General features: G+C 59.4%; 1 protein-coding gene across 1 annotated transcript; it reads left to right on the plus strand.

The window, feature by feature from the left end:
• Window positions 1-9,966: 9,966 nt before the first annotated feature.
• On the plus strand, window positions 9,967-17,747 carry DLK1 (delta like non-canonical Notch ligand 1). The gene is made up of 5 exons (XM_052660031.1): window positions 9,967-10,033; window positions 11,222-11,285; window positions 11,835-11,965; window positions 14,791-14,932; window positions 16,950-17,747. The coding sequence occupies exons 1-5, from the start codon at window positions 9,967-9,969 to the stop codon at window positions 17,695-17,697; spliced, it is 1,152 nt and encodes a 383-aa protein (XP_052515991.1). The 3' UTR covers window positions 17,698-17,747.
• The last annotated feature ends 3,089 nt before the right edge of the window (window positions 17,748-20,836 follow it).

A 20,836-nucleotide genomic window follows, 5' to 3' on the forward strand; every position in this document is an offset into this window, starting at 1 on the left:
GGCAGCTTCTGTTTCCTTTGTGAACTCCTGTCCTTTCCCATAGCTGAAAGGCTGCTGGATCCCAGGGCTCTGTCTCTGGCAAATCTCTGACTCTCCCTCTCTGTGGTCCCCTGTCCACTCTCCGGCACTGCTGTCTGCAGCTCCCCGCCCCGGGGTCTCTCCTGGAGCCACAGAGCTTACAATTCAGACCCTCTCCTCCTGCAGGGACGGCCCCTTCCCCTCCCACTTCCCTCACCTGGTCCTGACTCCTCCAACACCCAGGCAGCAGGGCGCGTGGCCGGGTGAGAAGTCAGAGCCGGGGAAAGTCAAGTGAGGAAACTGAGGCCTGCGAGGGGGAAAACTTTCCCCAGGATCACCTAGGGCCCTCCCCAAGTCCTGATGCCCGGCCCTGAGCAGCCACTTGGCCGAGTCGGCCCCCTGCCCCCAGCCTAGAGTGGGGCTCCCTCAGCTCGTGGTATGTTCCCCGAATCCACAGTCCACTGCATTCTTCTCGTTACAGGGGCCACAATCCAGGCACTGCTCCAGGCCAGTGCACCCCCAGAGCAGCGAGGGCCAGGGTTCCAGCCAGGAGACCTGGGTTCAAATCCCAGCTCTGCCTGGAAGGAGGCCCCTCCAGCCTGTTTCCCTGGCTTGGAAGGAGGTGGTTAGGTCTGGTGATGCCTCTGGTTTCATGGGCTCTTTTACTTCTGCCCTTCTGCCCCTGCTCTGGGCACTTAGAGGCCCCCCCTAAACTTCCATGTCAGGGACTCCAGGCCTCTGCTCCCAGCTGGGTGAGGCCCCAGGACCTGAGCATGTCGGAGGATGGGAGGGGTCCTCCTGGACTCCTGGGCTCAAGCCTGCCCTCTGCCCCAAGCTCCCGGGTGACAGTGCATCCCCTTGCCTCGCCCCACGTGGTGGCTTATCCCTCCCATCCCCTCGCACCCCGCCCACATCTCTGTAAATAGCCCTTTATTAAAGTCTCCCCGAATCAACCATCTTGTATGTGCCATCTGTTTCCCACTGGGGCCCTGCCCGAATCCTGCAGGCCTCACGAGTCCGCTGGTTTGGTCTCCTTGTTAACTCAAGCTGTCAAGTGGGGAATGACGAGGCTGGGCCCAGATCCCCAGGGATGAATCGTGGGTTCTGGACCGGGGAACAGTTCAACCTCAGGGCACATGGGCCTGGATGGTGCGCGTAAGGAACCTGGATGGTGACAGGCCTTTGCGTGGCGCATTTGCGTCCTGCTGCAGTCAGCAGCAGCCTCATTTCAGAGGCAGGCAGCAGGTAGCTCTGAGCACTGACTGAGGACCTGGTGCTAGGGGGGTGCCCAGCCTCTTTTTCATGCACGACTGTTCCGGAGAGGGGTCACAGCTGCTCTATAACCCCTGGGAACAAACAGCATTCCAGGGGGGCCCAAACCAGCTTCCCAAGCTCACCCACCACCCACACAGCCACCACCCACCCTCCGTGCCCCTTCCCTTCTCCAGCCAGCCCTGCTGGTGCCTAGAAACTATTCAGAAAACAACAAATGCAAGATTGTTCCTTGTATCTTCTTCACTTAGCGGGGAGGGGGTGGCGAACAACCATGACCAGGGTGAGAATGAGCCAGCAGGGTCCCCTCCATGCGTGCACGGATCAATCTCGGTCCTGATGCCAGCCGTGACCAGTACAGGCTTCTGCCTGCCGCTCATGGAGGGAAGGCAGAATTAAATAAAACACAATCAGAAATAATTGGCCCATTGGAGAGAGGCAGGAGAAGGGTGCTGAAAAGAAGCTCATCTCCAGGATGGAGACAAATCTTCACAGGGAAGAGGGGCTCCCCAGGCTTGAAAAGACTATGTCTGCACCCCAAGGTGCCCCTTATCCCTGCCAAATGCATCCGCATTGCATCGCTGATAAGATGGAGCAATTCGATTCTACAGATGCTTAATGAGACCCTACTGTGCGCCTAATTCTGAGCATGCAGCCCTTGGGGAGCCCAAAACGGGTTTCGAAAAGGCAGGAGTCCTTCCTTCCCGCTTCCTTCCTTCCTTCCCGCTTCCTTCCTTCTTGCCTGCAAAGCGCGGGGAGGTGGAGTTTGGCAGTCTGGAGACTGAGACAGGCCTTGGTGAGAGAGGCTGGTGGTGTGGACCAGACGGTGGCTAGGATGGGGATGTGGAAGGGGATGAGAGGGCCTGTGGGGGAGGTACGGCCCCCAGGATGTGGGGGCTATGAGCTTGTGAACTCAGAAGGCCGAGGGAGGTGGCGGTGGCCTTTAAGGAGGCGAGTGGGTCCGAGTCCTCGAGGGCAGGCTCTCCAGGCCCCGGGGCTCCAACCCAGGCACCAGCTTCAGAGTGACACAGCCAGAGAGAGCTGGGCTCTCCCCTTGTGGACGGCTGGGTAACCAGAGGCAGGGTGGGGAGAAGGCAGCGAAGAAAATGAGGGTGAGGAGACAGGGCAGCCACCTTCGGAAGCAGGCTTTTGTTCCCCAACTGGAGCCCTCTTCTAGTGACAGGACTTCTCCTCTGCTTTGAGCCTGTGGGCTTCCTGGTCAGATTTCAGACACATCTCTTTATAAACCCAGAGGTTCTTCAAAGCACTTTACAATCAACTTTCAAAGTCATCCTGACGGGGCACTCAACCCCGACACTGTGCTTCTAAACTCGGTCAGCATCTGGCTGGGTGATGTTGGGAGAATGGATCAACCTCTCTGGGCCCCAGCCTCAAGTTCTGCAGCTAATAGGGGAGCCCCTACAGGTGGAGAGGAAAGAGGAACGGACATTTGTGTGCACCTATCAAATTAAGGCTCATCCTTAAAGACCATGCTTGAGTCTGGGAATACCAAGAAACCCCATGTATGTTGGGTAGGGGAAGAAGCTGGGGTCCCCTCAGGCTGAATGTCCCCTGTGCAGCACCCGACGAGCTGGCAGCTAGGTGGGGATCTGGGAGGCACAGAGCGTGACCACAGGAACGGGCTTGTGGAGGGCAGCACCCAGCAGCCAGGCCCTGGGGGAGGTGGGCGGGGGGCTGGTCAGAGTGGGAGTGCTGACATTCTACACCCTTCGTCACTGCACTGCAGGGTCCTGGTGGGGAGGGAACAACGTGAGGTCACCACTGCAACCTTGGGACCTCCTTAGGGGAGCCCAGTTTAAGGGGTCGGCTACCCCTGGAATCCAGCAATCAGGGGTGGCCAGAAGGCGCTGGCTGGAGAGGCGGGGGCCAGTTGCTAGGACACAGGATCTTTGCGAGGGGCCTGCAGTTACCCTCTGAGAACACTTGGTGCCTCATTCATTTATTCATTAACTCACTTAATCCACAAACACCCGGTGGGTAGCCCTGCTGGCCCCCGGATGTGGGTTGCAAGACTGAGCAAGGCGCTTCTGGCCCCACTGAGGTCAGGCACTCGTGCAAAATCCGTCAACACCAGGTGGGGAGATGTGCTGGGGCGGGAGGTGCGGCAGGGACCGGGGGTGAGGGGGCGAGGGGAGGCCGCGGGCTCTCTGGCTTCCAGTCCTGGGCAGGTTGGAGGACTTGGCAGGTGGCAGGAAGGTCTCGGGGAAGGAGAGGAGAGAGGACAAGCAGGTGATGCCCCTGACCTCCTGCCTGGCTGTCCCAGGGTCCTGCAGGGCACAGGGCAGTGCCTTCTTCCGCCAGAGATCCCTAACACCTGGGAGGCAGCAGGACAACGGCAACATTCTTTGAATATAATTGAATGAGAATGCTAATGCTTTCTTACAAATACGAGAATAAATATAGTACGAGACCATCTCAAATTCCTCGAGAGCTGTGTGTTTTCACATCCCTGGACCTGACAGGTGTGGCAGATAGAGCCACGATGCACAGCCTCTTCTTCTTAGACCCAGATTCTGAATAGAAAGAGGCTGTGATCTGGCCACAGTCACCACCCCCCTAAATCCTCAGCTGGGGTCAAGATGAAGGTCCTCCTTCTAGGGGCTCAGGGCTTGAGAGGATGGTTTCTTTGTGGCTGAAGGAGGTCTCCTGTTTACCCTCGTTCGATTGACCCCCAGGCACCTTGCCAGAGCCTGTGGTGAGCATCCTGGCTGGACCCTCCTGGGAAGGTGGGTGGGTAGGTATGGCAGAGATGGGTGGCAGTAGCTCAGCCCACTTCCCAAGACTTGGCACAAGTCGGGGCAAGATGTGTCCGTGGGTCGACCATAGTATGAGAGAAAGGGGAGAGACTGAAGAACATTCCAGAACAGATGAGAGGGGTTCAGATCCAAAATGCTGAAAGTTCTGTAACGTTCTTTCTGCAGCCTACCTCTGCCCCAGTCACAGTGGACAACCCACAGTCTTGAACCATCACATGCCCGCACGCACAAAGGTCCTCCCGCAACGGCACACCCTCACACACTCAACCCGAGGACCAACCCCCTCCTGCCCATGTGTGCACAGCTCTCCCAGCACACGCCCCCTTGGAGGGCAAAGGTCTCTGACCTCTAGGTCTCCCCTGCCCCTTGAACTCTCACGTGCGCGAGAGAGACGACCTTGGGGTCCATCTCTGTACACACCCCACCCCCAGCACAGCCTCCGGCGCACAGTAGGAGCTCAGCTGATGCTGAATGGATAAATGGCTACATTTAAAGAGCTACGCCTCCGTTTTATGGAAAATTAACTTCTGGGAATTTCTGATGAATGAAGAATTACTGTACTTTTTGCCAAAGCCTGCAAAGACAGGCTAAGTGATGAAAAGACTCCTTTCTCCTCTTGGTCTTGATTTTCCTCCCTCCTGGGGGGCGGGGGCGGGCCAGTGGCGGTGTGAGTTTACCTATAGGGTGTGGGGGCGGGGCGGGGCGGGGAGCTGTCATTAACTCTTCTGGAGACCCCTGAGAGCTCCCCACACACGCACAGCATGACTCAGTGGCGCCCTTTAAGAGGATAATTTGATTGATGACGTGGACAATTAGACTTGTGAACTTGACATCCACGTCGATTCCAATGGCGAGAAAGGAAGCGAGAAAAATCTATTTTTGAATCCTACCATCCGAGGAGGATGAGAAATCAGTAAGAAGCGCGACTGGGCAGAAGTCAACGTTAAAGACGAACCCAGACCAAGGCGCTCTTGTCTGTGTCCCTGCTGGGGAGCTGAGGCTGTTCCTTCCCCATGTCACACGTCACATGTAGGCCTGTGTGGGGGGCTCGGGCCCCCAGCGGCCCCGCCGAGACCCCCGCAGTGGGCCTGGTGCTGTCACAGGCCTCCCCAGGCCACATTCTCCCACCCAGCTGAGCGCAATGCCACTCCAGATTGAAGAGGCTTCTCTCTGATGGAACTGGAAACCAAGCCGTCATGTTCTCAGATCCGAAATGTACTCGGGTGTGTCTCTCATTTCTCTCCATCCTCCACCCCCAAGCCCCTCCCCTTGGCAGAAAAAAAGATAATTTCTCTCTCCAAAGATGAACTTGAGCTTTGGAAAAGAACTGTCATCACGGCAGTCACGCAGCTCCACGGTGTTTGCAAGAAGTGCTCAAAGCCCCCGACCCAAGGAGAGGACAGCGGGGTCCCGGGGGTGTCCCGCTCCTCCTGTGGGCACCGCTCTCTCCCACCACGTGGCTGGCAGAGCAGAGAGCCAGGGGCTCGGAGTCCCTGAAGCCTCTGACGTGGATCCCAGCTCTGCTATTCATTAGCTGAACGCCTGTCTCGGTGTCTTCACACCTCAGTGTGCTCATCTCTGAAGTGGGCCTTGCCATCTTGACCCAGTCCAGCCGTGAGGAGGCCCTGATGAGATTCAGCTAAACCCGAATCTAAGTCCCAGGGGTGCATCAGAAAGCGGCAGCAAGGCAGCCCCCATTTGCTGCAAACCCGTACTCGCAGTCCCTAGGATATTTCAGCTTTAGGGCTCTAACAGGGAGCCCTGATCTTTCTGCACTGGGCTTGACTAGTTGTGGGAGCAGTGCCATGGGAAGTGCCATGGGCTTCCCAAGTGGTGCTAGCGGTGAAGAACCCACCTGCCAGTGCAGGAGATGCAAGAGACACAGGTTCGATCCCTGGGTCGGGAAGATCCACTGGAGGAGGGCATGGCAACCCATTCCAGTATTCTTGCCTGGAGAATCCCATAGGCAGAGGAGTCTGGTGGGCTACAGTCCATGGGGTCACACAGAATCAAGCACGACCCAAGTGACTTAGCATGCATGCCGTGGGAAGAGGTGCCTCTCAGGCAGGGCCAGGGGAGCCGGGTCCTCTCCTGGAGGGAGGGTGGAGGATGCAGTATCTGGGGGCAAGAGGGAACCAAGGCTCCTGGTAAGCCTCACCAGGCCTCAGTTTCCCCAGCTCTACCGTGTTCCCCTAGGGCTGGACCAGTAGGGGCACAGAGTTGGGTGGCAAGGTGGGGCTGAAGCCCCACCCGCAGACTGCCTTGCCCCCACTGCGGGCACCCAGGATTATTAGCTGGTCTCCTAGGCTCCTCCAGCTGGACCCTGCTGGGCTTCTCTGATCAGTGATTCTCTCTTTAATCAAGGGCAAAGGGGGCTGGTGAAGGCCAGGGGCCATGTAGTGTTTGGAGAGTGGGGAGGGGGAGAGCAGTGGAGGGAAGGGGAAAGGGCTGGAGAGCACATTTCTTTGATTCCCTCAGAAAACTTTCAATCATCACCAGCTCCCTTGCTGCCCTGGAAGGCTGAAGCCCAGCCTCGGTTTTTTCTTAACCAGAGGACCAGTTGCTGTCTTGCTCCTGCTTGCTGGGTTGGGGGCCGGGGGGAGGGGTGGGGAAGCAGGCAGAGCCGCCCTGGTTTAGCAAAGGGATGGAGTTCAGCTCTGTCGGGCAGGTCCAACCTCTGCTACCTGTGTGGACCACCTGCCATGCCAGGCTGTGATGAGCAGGGGCCAAGCATCTTCCGAGGGAGGGGCCATCCGCCTCTCCTGGGAAAGGGTGGGGGGAGGGGAGGGAAGTATAGAGAGAGGACGGGCCGCCCTCTGCTCCCCTTCAGGCCCCAGGGTGTGCTTGCAACCAGCAGGCGGTGTTGACTTCTCCCCAAGGGGCTGGATTGGCATTTTCGTTCTTTCTGTGCAGCCTGGAAGCCTGTGACAGTCACCACCCTCCCCTCCCCGCGGCTTCTCAGCCACCCTTTCTCGGTGTCTGCCTGCTGAAAAGAAATCTCAGGTCTCCTGAATTTACAAACCCTTTGTTGAGACTAGAGCAAAGCGACAGGAAGCTCTAGGCTTATAGATCCGGGCAGGCAGGAACACCCCACCGGCCTCCCAGCAGCGGCTCTGCGAGGGCTCTGGTGGAGGGCTCGGCCTGCCCGACCGGACAGGCACCTCACCCCTGGCCAGCGGCTCTCTCTGGCCGCCTGGGGTGGAGGCCCGGTGGTGGCAGCTGTTGCAAGAGCACGAAGGGGCCAGGTCTTGTGAGTACGGTGGGTTTCTACTTACGAAAACCAGAGTTCCTTTGGGGGACAAGTGTGGTATATCCATCCTTGTTTCTAGACAAGGAAGCTGGGCTTAGAGTGGAAGTGACCAGTGCTCAGCAGGCAGGGAATGGAGCTGGGGTTAGCAAGCAGGTGCCAACCGGCCAGGGGAGTGCCCTTTCAGCCTTAGCTCGTGACATTTGGGCTCCGGAGGAAGTCTGTGAGGGAGACCGCCCTCCCAAGGCCTCCCTCCCTTTCCAAGACAAGGGAGGGCAGTGGTGGGAAGGGACCCAGGTAGGGAAGGGAGGAGTCTAGAGGGGGCACACTCCGTGGCTGCCAGCCCTCACCCCTGGTGCTCGGTACTGTCCATACAGGCACCCGGTGACTTGGTGGGAGGAGAGGTGGGGAGGAGCCGCTGGGTCCTGAGGTCCCCCGCCCCTCCTTAGGGTCTGGCTGGCAACCCAGCCCTCCCTTCCTCCAAGGATAATTTTGGAGGCTGAGGTCAGGGTCCTCAGGATCCACCGTGTGGGGGGCGGTCAGAGGAGCTCCAGTGGGCCTCTGGCCACTCCCATTGTAGCCCAGGGGCCTCGGGCAAAAGTCCTTCCATCTCTGGACTGTTTCTTCACTTGAGAAGAGCGTTCCTGGGAGAGAACGAGGTCACCGAAAGGCAGGGGCCGTGGGGTGGGAATCTGGTCGGGCGACTACTGCGTGATCTTTCTCCAAAGCCATTCCCAAAGCACCCCCTGCTTCTAGATCTTCAGCAGAGGCGGACAAGGAAGAGGCGCCGTCCACAAGGGGGTGGGGGTTTCCCTCCAGCCTCCAGGAGGCCACCCAGACTAGGTCCTGCTTCTAGGGTGTGGACTTAGGGCCTTAGGGCCAGCAGGGTGTGAGGTGGGGGCTCCCCGGCCTGACTTGCCACCCCCATCCCAAGGACAGTAAGTCTGTTCTCAAACCTGCCGGGGCCCGATAAGATGGCCCAAAGGCCAGGTTCAGAGAGGCAGAGATCACCCCCCACTCCGGTGTGGTGGGAAGAGTAGGCCAAGAAATGGGTGGGTACCCCTGGGTACCCCTCCTAGCCCTCGGCATCTGTCTGCAAACTAACGGATGCAAGTGAAGCCCACACTGAAGATCCATCTGCTCAGGACCTTCTGGTATCCTCCCCAGAGGTTACACACCCGGGATTCCTTTCTACCACCTCCCATGCTCGCCTAGAGGTCCTTCTCCATTTCCCTAAACCTCCCCGATAGGGATGGGCCTAGAGGGTGGTTGGCCCAGCAGAGTGTGGGGCTCTAAGTCTGGGCTGGAACTCTCAGGGTCTCTGGCAGGGTCCCCACCCCCCACCTGCTCTTCTGTGTGACCCCCAGCTGGAGGCCTCCCAGTGGATTTGGAACACCTGCCGAGTGCCGGGTGTGCAACTGTCCGTGTCAGTGTGAGCATACTTGTGAGCTTGCCTGCATATGTCACGGTGGGCAAAGATGGACATGATGGGGCCTGTGTGTGCGTGAGTGCTGGGTGCCCGTATGCGTGTCTTGATAAGCATGTAACCAAGAGCCTGACATCTGTGAGTTTCCAGGACAGTGTATGTGTGCGTGTGTGTAAATATCAGGTGTATGAGAGCCTTCTGGCGGGACTAGGGCCTGATGGCATGTGTGTGGGTGTATGCGATGGAACATGTGCCCTAGTGTCTGCATGTTCACCAGGGTATACGCATGTCCAGGTGTGCACGAGGTTGCACACGTGCCTCTGTGCACACGGCCTGGCACATGCTGAGGACGCCCCGGGTTTCATAACTGCACGTCCTCTGCCTGTCTGCGTGCCTATGACTGAGCAAGCATGTGGCGCTCCCGGCCATGTCTATGACGTGCGCGTGTGTTGCAGGGTGTGTGTGTGTCGCAGTGTGTCAGGGTTGCCGTGTGTGCTCTCACAAGAGTGCCTACAATTTCCCCCCGCGTGTTTATGGCTAGGAGTGTGGGTGCCCCAAGGCTTCTCCTAAGTGTTCTTCCCGCTGCGTGTGCGGTAGTGCGCGTTTTCCCCGTCTCTAGAGCGTGCGTTTGTGTGTTTCTGGGTGCGTGAACCATGCCATGCGTGCTCGGGACCTTGGCGATCAGTGCTCTGGTGTTTCTGTGCGTGCTTCTCTATTCCGAGCGCGTCTTCGCATCTTCCTGGGGTCTGCGGCCCAGCCCAGGTTCCGCTACCGAGACTTGTCCTAAGCCGGCCGGTGTGTGCGCGCCCGTGTGCCGTCCTGTGGGGGCAACGTGTGCCCAACGCGCGCGGGGTACCTGTGCCCGTCTAGCCAAGAGTGGCCCGCGTGCGCGAGCGGGTTTCCGGGACACCGCAGTGGTGGGGGGCGGCCCCGCGAGGGGCGGGGGTCACAGGGACTGGCCGGCGCCGGCCCCGTGCGCGCGAAGGCGGGGGCGAGGGGCGGGGGCCGCGGGGGGGCCGCGGTACGAAAAGGGCGGCGCGCGCGGCGGCGGCAGCAGCTCGGCGGCGGCAGCGGAGAGCGCAGCGCGCAGCCCGGTGCAGCCCTGGCTTTCCCCTCGCCGCGCGCCCGCGCCCCCTTTCGCGTCCGCAACCAGAAGCCCAGCGCGGCGCCCGGAGCAGGTCCCGCGCCCGCGCCGCTCCCGGGACCGCGCCCCCGACCGCCCCGCGATGACCGCGACCGCAGCCCTCCTGCCCGTCCTCTTGCTCCTGCTGGCTTTCGGCCGCAGTGCCCATGGTGAGCCCCCCGGCGGCCCGGCTCGCGCCCCCTCTGGGGAAGCCTGCGACGCCTCCCCGGCCGCCCGGTGCCCCGCGCGCCCCGTCCCGTGCGCCCCGACTCCCGCCCGTCCCGCCTAACCCTAAGCCCCGCGCCGTGCCTGCCTCGCCCCCTGCCACCCTCGCATGCCAAGCCCGCCCCTGGGGTCCTGGGTGGGGGGCGCGGGGAGCGGGAGGGGTATGGGACCCCCGGCCCCTTCCCGCCCAGCAGAAGTGGCGCTCGCAAGGGGGCCGGTGCGCAGAGCGGAGGTATGGAGAAACGAGGTGATGCTGGGGAGCCCTCTGTGAAAACGCTCTGGGGTGCAACTTTGGGGGGGGGGTCTCTGCGTGTGCGCTCGGGAGCAGGCCTATGGGGGCTGTGGAGGGTGACTGCCGTCGTCGCCCCAGAGTCCCAGCCGGGAGCACAGGCCATGCCCCTCCCGCGTGGCGCTGGTCTAGGCGAGGGGCTGCGACACTCCTGTCTGCGGCGGCCATCTGTCCGTGACGCAGCATGCCCCCTTCGCGCAGGGCCCCCCCCACCACTGCGCCAGTGGTTATGGGGGGGCTGTCTGAAAAGCTGCTGAGAGTTAAAGTAAACGCACACAGTAGGTGCCTATTAAAGTGTTAGAATCTCTAAAGGGTGTCAGAATTGCAGTCTTGTCCGCAAAACCCTTGTTGGTCTTTTTAATATCAAGCGCCTGGGGTGGGGAGTTTGACCTGGGTGCCTGGCTTCGCTGGGATTGACCTTTGGAAAACTCAGACGCCTTACCTGTGAGCCTTCCAGGTGGACCTGTCTGAGCTTTCCCAAGCTGAATCCGTCAAAAATCTGTTCCCCGCCCCACCTTTAGCTCACTTTGTAACACAAAGTGAGGGTTTGGCCCAGTCCCTTGGGGTCAAGCTCTTTTGGTTCGCTGTCTCCTCATCTCTGCCCTGGAGGGCCTGACGTTTGTTGTTTCTCTGAGGGACGCTGGGTGTCTGACCGGGCCCCGGGAGCTAGGCAGTGTGCTGTGATGACCCCAGACCCAGGAGCAGGCGGGGGCTTTCCCCTGGGTGGCTCTCGATGGCGTGCCTGACTGTGGGCCAGGCGGGTAGAGCCCCCGTGGGGCGGAGGCTGCCTCCCCGGCCTGTCGGGCCTCGTGCAGCGAATGGCGTAACCTTTCTTGTGCCCCAGGAGCTGAATGCTTCCCGGCCTGCCACCCTGAAAATGGATTCTGCGACGATGACAGTGTGTGCAGGTAATGGAGGGGCTCCCCAGAGGCAGCTTGTGGCGGGGACGGGTCGGGGGGGCGCAGGGCAGAATTCTGAGGAGCTGTGACGCAGGCAGAAAAAGTAGGGGCCCCTGGACTGCAGCTAACAGCGCCCTCGCCCCCACAGAAAACCAACCAGTGGGGGAGAGGGGTGGGGAGGAAGAGGACCGGGTGTCTGGGGATGGGGGGGGAGGGGGTGGACATGGTGCCACTGGCTCCTGTCTGTTTCCTCAGATGTGGGGGCGGGCAGGAGAGCCTCTTGCAGGGTGAGACCACTGCGGGCCACTGCGGCAAAAGGCAGCTCTTCCCCTGGCTCCTAGGGACCCCTCTGCCCAGCCCCTCAGCTCATCTCGAGTCTAAGCTCTCCCGCTCAGGTGACTGGTGTTGGTTTCCTGCGGCCCACCGGCCTAGCACTGTGCAGAGACCCCCTCCCCGAGCGCTCTCAGTTCCGCAGAAAGCCACCGCAACTCCCTCTCCACCCTTGTCCCCCCCCCCACTCACGTGTCCCCATCTTTCTCCCCCACCGACCTCCGACAGGTGCCAGCCTGGCTGGCAGGGCCCCCTGTGTGACCAGTGTGTGACCTTTCCCGGCTGTGTGAACGGCCTCTGCGTGGAACCCTGGCAGTGCATCTGCAAGGACGGCTGGGACGGGCACCTCTGCGACCTAGGTGGGCACCTGCCCCTGCCCTCCCCGTCCCCAGCCCCCTCCTCCCTGCCCAGTGGGGTGGCGGCTGCCTCCCCTCCCGCTATGGCCTTCGCCCAACACACCCAGCAGTCTGGATGGTAATGATCTGTGTATCCGCTTCCCGCTGGTGCTGGGGGCTTCTCCACGGGGAGGGGGCGCTTACTGCTGCTCACCCAGCAGTGGGGAAGGCACTGGGGTGGGGGGCGGCGGGGGGCTGCCCGTTGAATAAAGAGTCCCAAAAGGAACACGCCACACAAAGCTGAGAGGGTGGGGACGGCAGAACTCTGTCCTGGGGGAGGGGGGGCACTGAAGCTCAAAGAGGGGAGGGTCGCAGAACCAAATAAATTCACAGGCCAGGTTACTAAGGGTGCTGCAACACACAAGCAAACAGACGCGGAGAGGGTGCTGGGTGCTGAGCGCTGGGGCCAGTGGGCACCAGTCAGGACCACAGGACGGGGCTGGGGGCTGTGCTGGACGAGGTCAGGTGTCGGGGCTGGGGGGGTGGCAGGTCGGGAAAGGCTGAGAAGTAGCTCAAGTGCAGATTGGTGTTATTAGTTGATTTCATTAATTTATGCCATCTTTGCCCTCCACTACCCTGTGAGCAGTGGACAGTTGGCTGTCACTGCATTTTCAGGCTGCAAAATGTTCAACCGAGCCCATTCTTGTTTGGCAAAACCTGCCCTGAAGCCCAGGCAGACCAGGGTCCTCGAGAAAATTCCCCTGGCGGTGTAGGCAGCTGCCATACGCCAGCGTCTGCAAAGACGCCTGGTATCAGGAGGGAAACTGAGGCTCGGGGAAGCAACCGGGTCTGCTCATGACTCTTAGGAAGTCAGGAGAACAGCCGGCTGGCTACCAAACCCCACCCTCCGCCTCCAAAGCGGGTTCATTCTCATGGGGGGGGGGGGGCCTAACGATTTCCTGGAGAAAACCCGAAGAACTGTAGTGTTACCGTCCCGCAAAGCTGGGCAGTAGGCTTCCCAAATCCCCCAGCATGCGGGTCTTTAAAGCACCCTCCCCCACCCCCGAACGATGCAGGTTTTTCCCTACAGCTGGCTCAGGCTCTGGCGAGCAGGGCTCGGCTCCCTGCAAGAACCTCTGAGCAGTTTGGGGGACCCAAGGGGGTCCCAGAAAAGCCACCATTGGGGATCAGGGCTTTTTAGCCTGGAGCCCCACTCTTTGTGATATCTAAGCCCGGGACCCTGCTGTGGAGTTTCCCAGACAAAAGGTCCCTCCCCACTGGGTCAACAAAAGCCTGGGGTGGCTGGGTCCAGAGGAAGCTGCCCTCGGGTGGTTCCTGGCCTTCTCCCTTTTCACCCGTCTTTGAGGCTGTCTCCGCCACAGCTGCTGCCCCCCAGGCAGAGACCCCCGGCCGCTCTCCCCTTGTGGCAGCTTTATCCACCCGACTTTAGGGTTGGAGGCCCTGGAGGGAGGGGGAGAAGGTGAACTGATCTTCGGCTCACGAGGCTTGACACTGCGGGAGAGGAGTGGGTGATCGCTAGCTCTTGGGCTTACACGTAAGGTGGGAGCCTGGCGCTCACGCCCAGGGCCTTCCCATAATGATAAATCCTCTGTGGTCCCCTTGTGCTAGCCAGACTCCTCGTGTGAGCTCTGCACAGGCCCTCGCCTGGCGTGCGGGGCTTTTCCTTACTGATGGACAGCCATCCCCTCTCCCTGAGAGGATGCAGGGCTCTTGAAAAGAGCGAATCCATCTGCTCGTGTGTGGTGTGTGGCCGCAGCCCCCGGGGACCCCCACCCAGAGCTGCCCCTCAGTCGCCGCTGTGTCTCTGGCTGGCCCTGGCTCTCTCTTTGGCCCAGGGGGCAGCTCAGATGGTGGAAAAGCCCAAGGGGAAAGGGGGTCTCAGACATGGGCCGGGGAGAAGCCCTCCTTTTTTAAGCAGGGAAAGTGAGGCATAGAGTCCGGGGTGGTGGGGAAGAGGAGCAGCTGGCTGAAGGTGGATGCAGAAAGGGTCTCTCTCCTGTCAGAGAGCTCCCGCCCTGGGCCCCCCTTTGTTCAGCCCGTCCCTGCCTTGCTGAGCCCCGAATAATGATGTGTGCGTGACGGGAGGTGTAAAAAGGCGGTGGAAATATACCAGTGTTCATGGAAACCCGTGCTGACAGGCGAGCACTCAATAGCTCTCATTTCACCGCCTTCAAAAGATGCAACCTTTTTTTATCACAGACCCCCTTAGTTCAGAACCTGAGAGCAGACAGACCACCAGGAGACGGAGGCAGTGCTGCGGCTCAATCAGGTTTCCTGATTCCCGACAGGGGGCTTTACATCTCATTTCCTCCCCCACCTCCCCGCTCCCCTTTGATGGAGAAGTATACAGGGGCAGGTGATGTCTCTAACAGTTGGGATGCACTCACCCCTCCACCTCCTGGGCACCAGGGGCCTCCTCAGACAGTAGAAAATGGTCTGGAGCATTAGGGGGAGGGGAGGGGTCCGCAGTGAAGGTCAGTGTTGCGGAACCCAAGAGGTGACCTGGTGCCGGAAAAAGGGCACAGCGGGCCTGGGTGAAATCTTGGTGAACGGCTGTGACTTTGTGTCCTCGGCCTCCAGAGTTGTTTACTTAGGTCAGGGTTCTGAGGGAGTCGCAGCGCTCCCTTACTGAGGACCCCGCTGGGTGACCTTGGACAGTGACCACAAGCAGGGAGTCTGGGCTGCTCACACAGGCTCCCCGCCGTGACCAGAGGGAGGGGTGTCTCTCTCTCCTTGCCCCCACCCAGGATGCTCTCCTTCTAGCCTCTGCGCCCCCACCCCCACCACCAACCTCACCTCATCTCCCTGGTTTTCTCTCCCCCTCCAAGACATCCGGGCTTGTACCTCGACCCCCTGCGCCAACAACGGCACCTGCCTGGACCTCGATGACGGCCAGTACGAGTGCTCCTGTGTCCCCGGGTTCTCGGGAAAGGATTGCCAGGAAATGGACGGGCCCTGCGTGGTGAATGGGTGAGCATTCTCTCCCTGCGGATCTGATAAAACGCTGCTTTCGAGCCCCGTTTCCACCCCTTAAAGACCCTTTCAGCCTAACCCAGGCGGACCTGTCGGCGGACAAAAGACCGAGGAAGTGCTGCTTCTGCACCCTGCGGGGGGGCTGCCCCCGCGACCGGGGTCTTTATGGGGGACTGTGTCACTTCCATCATTTTTTCCCAAACAATCCTGAAGGCGATTTCATATTCCCCTGACGTCCCCAAGCCCTGATGTGTCTGAATGACAGTAGATTGGGGACTGTGAACCCGAGCCCCAGCGGCATAATTTTCTAAAGGCAACGTAACAAGAGATCAGAGTTCGGCAGTGCCCGAGGCTGTTGGTGAAACCCGCTCTCCGTACCTTAGAGGCGGCTTTGGTTGGGGTGGGGGGGACGGTGGGCGGCAGGCTCTGCGTTTGGGTCTCCTGGGATGTACGTCTTAGGAAGTGGGGAGAGGGGGCTGCGGCCAGCATGGGACAGGCGGGAGGGGAAGGGGGAGGGAGGTCCGGCCCCCAACTACCCCCATGGGGAGGGGCCTCTGGGGCATGGGCACAGCAGATGGACCGGTCCCTGGCCTCTCTGGTGCCCCCCTGAGCAGACTTCCCAGCAGCTCAGCCATTTCTGGTCCTCAGCTGCTCAGCAGCACTGCCCTCCTCACCCTCTGAGGAGGGGGTTTAAATGGAGGCCAGGGAGGTCAGGCGAGAATTCAGGGCAGTCTCCAATCCTAGGCCAGTGGCTGTGGGTGGGGGGTGGGCGCCCCTGTCTCGTGAGGAAGCCGAAGCATAAGTCCTGTCCAGGGACGGGGCAGAGAGCCCCCAGAGCCACATGGGCCAGGAACCATCATTCTTGCAGCATTCTAAAAATCAGCGTTCTAGGGCTGATTCGTGTGGATGTGTGGCAGAAAACAGCAAAATCCTATAAAGTAATGATCCTTCAATTAAACGTAAATATTAAGAAAAAAAAAGATCAGGGTTCAGGGTGAGGTCGGAGGACAGGGGTGACCACCGAGCTCCGTTTCTGCTTCCTGGCAGGAAGGGGAAATACGGAGCGAGACCTTTAAAATATTTTGCTTTCCTCCCTAACAGACTTGAGCCCGTCTGTCCAAATAGAGCCTGGGGTCCTTGAAATTCCTCCAGAGCCCGGCTCCCCTCGCCCTCACCCTTGCAGCAGCAATGCTGATTCCTTGCGCTCTGAGCGCCTTTCTTCCCCGGAGTTTCGGCATTTATCAGATGACAAAGGGTCTGCTCGTTTAAAAGCACTTACATTAAATGCTCCGTGTGCTCCGCTTTGAGCAAACAGCTTCGGTCTGCAGGCTGCACTGGGGTGAATGGGCGACTATTAACCAGCCAGGCCTAGACGCTGCTCCTGCCTTGCAGACAGAGCGCGGATTTCTTTCACTCTGAGAGTCCCCAAGGGTTTCCTGTACAATAGCCCTCAGGCTCACTCCTCAGAAAATAAAATTAATAATAAGGGGCTGGGGGCGGCGGCCGCGGCAGAAGGGACTGAGGGATGCCCTGCTTGGCTCCGCCTTTGTGGCCTGGGGGCGGAACTAAGGGGAGGGCGGGTATCACTAACTTTGCCTCTCTCAGCCTCAGTTTCCCCACCTGTCCAGTGACTTAACCGTCATGCCTCTGGTCGGAGAGGTGGCGTAAGAGGTGGGAGAGGAGATGGGCATCATGGCATTGGAGGTCAGGCATGTTCCAGGTTGGCGGCGTGATGGGGGTGAGGTGCCCACCCCATCTCGGATGGCCCAGGAGCTCCTCACAGTCAGGGGCTCCTGGTGCCGGGCACCCACTCCCCACCCCACCCTGGGGCCTCCCTGGCTGGCACTCCCTCACCTCGAGCGTTCTGAGCACCTGCCCTTTGGTTGGGCCCCAGGAGGTTTGCGGTGTGGCACGAGGGGGGAGCAGGGCACCCCCCCCCCCGCCTCCCACCGCAGCCTTGCTGTCCTGGCCCAGCGCCCGAGGGCCCTTTACCCTGTGCCCTGTTGCGCTGCAGCTCGCCCTGCCAGCACGGAGGCAGCTGCGTGGACGATGAGGGCCGGGCCCCCCACGCCGTCTGCCTGTGCCCCCCTGGCTTCTCGGGCAACTTCTGCGAGATCATGACCAACAGCTGCAACCCCAACCCGTGCGAGAACCAGGGCATCTGCACCGACATCGGGGGTGACTTCCGCTGCCGCTGCCCCGCCGGCTTCATGGATAAGACCTGCAGCCGCCCGGTGAGCACCTGCACCAGCGAGCCGTGCCTCAACGGCGGCACCTGCCTGCAGCACTCCCAGGTGAGCTTCAAGTGTCTGTGCAAGCCCGCGTTCACCGGCCCCCGCTGTGGCCGGAAGCGCACGGCGGGCCCCCAGCAGGCCCCCCATCTGCCCAGCGGTTACGGGCTGACCTACCGCCTGACCCCCGGGGTGCACGAGCTGCCGGTGCCGCAGCCCGAGCACCGCGTCCTGAAGGTGTCCATGAAGGAGCTCAACAAGAGCACTCCGCTCCTCTCCGAGGGACAGGCCATCTGCTTCACCATCCTGGGCGTGCTCACCAGCCTGGTGGTCCTGGGCACCGTGGGCATCGTCTTCCTCAACAAGTGCGAGGCCTGGGTGTCCAACCTGCGCTACAACCACGTGCTGCGCAAGAAGAAGAACCTGCTGTTGCACTACAACAGCGGGGAGGAGCTGGCCGTCAACATCGTCTTCCCGGAGAAGATCGACATGACCACCTTCACCAAGGAGGCTGGCGAGGAGGAGATCTGAGCAGCGTCCCCACCGGCCCCCCTCTTCTCGGGGTCCCCGCAGAGCCCCCTGTCTCTCTGTGCGGTCTGTTCTTCTCTTTGTGGTGGAATTTGCTCTCCTTTGTGTCAAATCTGGTGAACGCTATGCTCCCCTCTCCTGCCTTTGCGCTGCCGTGTGTGTGTGACCAGCGTAATTGCCAGATGAATCCTCTTTCTCTCTTCTTAATGCATGATATAAAAAATAATAATAACGATAATAATAATGAGAATTTCATCTTTAAGTGAGTAAGACAAATAAGTATGTTATTCTAAACTCTCAACCTAAAATCAAAAAAGACCAAAAAAAAACATGGCAACAGTACCAGGGCTCCGTGCCGACGCCCCCTCCAACCAGGGGTGGGGTCTCGGCCACGGGGTCCTCGTGAAACCGTTACGAATGCTGTACATGACCACCCACTGTGAAAAGGGCTAAAATCTCTTTCGTTCGTTAATTCTCACACACCACTCCCGACTCGCACTCATGTCAACACCGCAAAGCTTTAGATCTTCCCAATTGACTTGGGATTTTAGCAGAGTGCAGCGGCCGTGTGTCAGGCAGAGAGAGAGAGAGAGAGAGAGAGCCCCGGGTTGGCTGCTGGGGGTGCTGGGACCTTGTCCCAGCCCTGCCACTCACTCGCTGTGTGATCCTTGGCGAGTCCCTTTCCCACCCTGGGCCACCTCCTCCCCCCCACCTCCAGGCGGGGGCTTGAACACCATGACCATCAGGGTCCTCTCTTGCCCTCAAAATCTGAATTAGGAACGAGGGAGTGATGAACGAAAACCGTTCCCCTAAAAAATTAGGATCCGATGAAGACTAAGTCTCATCCTGGGATCCGAAGGTTTTGGCCTATCCTGGATGTACACTTGATGTATTTGAAATGAATTTTGACTGCATTTCTCAAAGTGGGGAGCCTCCTGGCCCATTGCCCACCTGGAAACGGTTGCCCCCTTTGAGTCCCAGTGTGCAGTCTGGGGCTGACCCCCTTAGGCAGCCCCCTCCCCAACCTACCCACCTACTCAAGGCCCCAGCAACTGTGCCTGCCTCCGACCCTGTAGGTTAGAGATGTCGCCCAGCAATTTAAGTGCATCTTGAACCGCAAGTGCCCCTGGTGTGTCTGAGCAGCAACACAGCCCTCACCAAGGTTTTTCACAGTTTGGTGGAAATTGTCGCTTGTGGGGCATTTTCTAGTTCTGTGGCCATGGAGGTACCAGACCAGACCACAGCGTGGATTTCATTTGTGTTGCTGAGTTAACTACCCTCAGATCCCCAAAGACCTAGCCAGCTTCTGAATGATAAACTTTGCCTTCTTTTTTTGTAAGAAAAAAGAGCATCTATCTTTTGTGCAAAAGTAAATGGGACAGAGTTCTGTTTAGCTTTCCAGCTCTCAGAGTTGGGCAGCTAAACAGCCCTTGGGTACCAGTTAGAAATATTTTGCTTCTTGAATTATTAAGATAGGAATGTATATTCTTAGCTTATTGAGTATTACCTGCCTTGCTTACCTTGCTAAGCCAACGTCACCTACGTCGTCTCTGTCATTCGAATCACTCACATGCATCCACACGCGTCACCAACTGTCACATGACCACCAACCTCATCACCCGTCAGCCACCGGTTTACCGCCCCCAGCCCCTTGTCATCCTGTTTCACAGCCCGACCCTCATCTCCCCCAAGCTCCCCAGTTCTCACCTAAGACATTGTCCCCGTCACTCCAGACTTTGTCATCCCCAGCCCAAGCTCCCCTGATCACCTGCACCCACACCCTACAGTCCCGATGCCCTCCCCGGTGACCACCTCCCACCCTCACCCCAAACCCTGTCAGCCCTGCACCGTCGCCCCCCTTATCTCCGATCCCAAGTCCTCTCCCACCCCCAGCTCCAGTTACTGCTCCACCCCTCCCCTCCCTGGCCCTCAGCCCCAGTCTCTACCAGCCCTCACCCCAACCCCCTCTACCTACCCCCCACCCAAGTCGTTGGAGTCACCATCTCATCTCATTTTGAGTTTGTTTTAAGAGATAAAATTTAAAAAAAGACAAAAAAAAAGAACTGTTGGCTCGGTTGGGCGAGGGTCTGGCACCCCCGCCCAGCCTCTCTCTCTCACGTGAGACCCCTGATTGAGTCAGCTGACGGTTCTGACCCTCAGTCTCCCCTCGCGCCAAATTCTAAGATTGGACGCAGCGATCAAATTTCTCTACTCCACACTTTCGACCTCTGTGTTGTAGAGTGCAGCCACGTCCCCTGACGACAAGGAAAAGACCCCCCCTCACCCCACCCACTGCCTATCCTTGACCAGTTCCTCACCCATCCATCCTTCATCCACCATCCATTCAATCAGGAAGCATTTCCAAGCACCTGCTGAGTGCAAGGCAGTGTGCAGGGAGCTGAGGACGCAGGATGAGGGGCCCTCTGGGAGGGGCGTGGACACACAGGCGTCCCCAGGGAGCCTGGCGCAGTGCAAGTAAAGCAACGTGGGAGGGAGACACCCCCCTCGCAGCCTGACCATCTCACTTGCCCACGTGACAGACCCTCTCTTACCAGCATTCGATGAGGCCGCCCCACCCAAATTCCACAGCGCCTCTCACACACATCCTGCGAGATCAGAACCAAGTCAGCAGCCTTGCCACGGTCTTCACGTCATGCAGAAATTGGTCCATTCCATCCGCTATGGGGTAACCAGATTCTGCTGAGAGTGTTGGGATCCTTGACTGCCCATCCGCACCTCGTGTGTGTTTGGAGTAGTGTGTAGTTTACGCCAATCCCGGGGAAGCTCAAAGACAGCCATCGGAGACATGGTCCCTAGTGTGGTCCCCAACCTGGGGGAGGAGCAGGCGTGATGATCTTGTAACTGAAAAATTTCAAACATGTCAATGATGAGCTCTTTTTAGCTTCCCCGTCTCTGCAGCCAGACATGCAAAAAAAAGTTTTGTTTATTGAAAAAATAAACAAAAACCAAGGGCTACCTCATGTGTTTCTCCAGTTTATTGTGCGCCGGGCTATACATGTCCCTCCCCGCTGGTGGTCTCTGACCTGGACAAAAGGAGTCAGTCTTTGGAGGGCCCTGCTCTGGCCCCATCCAACCCTTCCCATGCGGCAGAGGAGGCCACAGGCCTCCCAGCCCACCCTCT

The sequence above is a fragment of the Budorcas taxicolor genome, chromosome 21, assembly GCF_023091745.1.
Source record: "Budorcas taxicolor isolate Tak-1 chromosome 21, Takin1.1, whole genome shotgun sequence".
Classification (NCBI taxonomy): Eukaryota; Metazoa; Chordata; class Mammalia; order Artiodactyla; family Bovidae; genus Budorcas; species Budorcas taxicolor.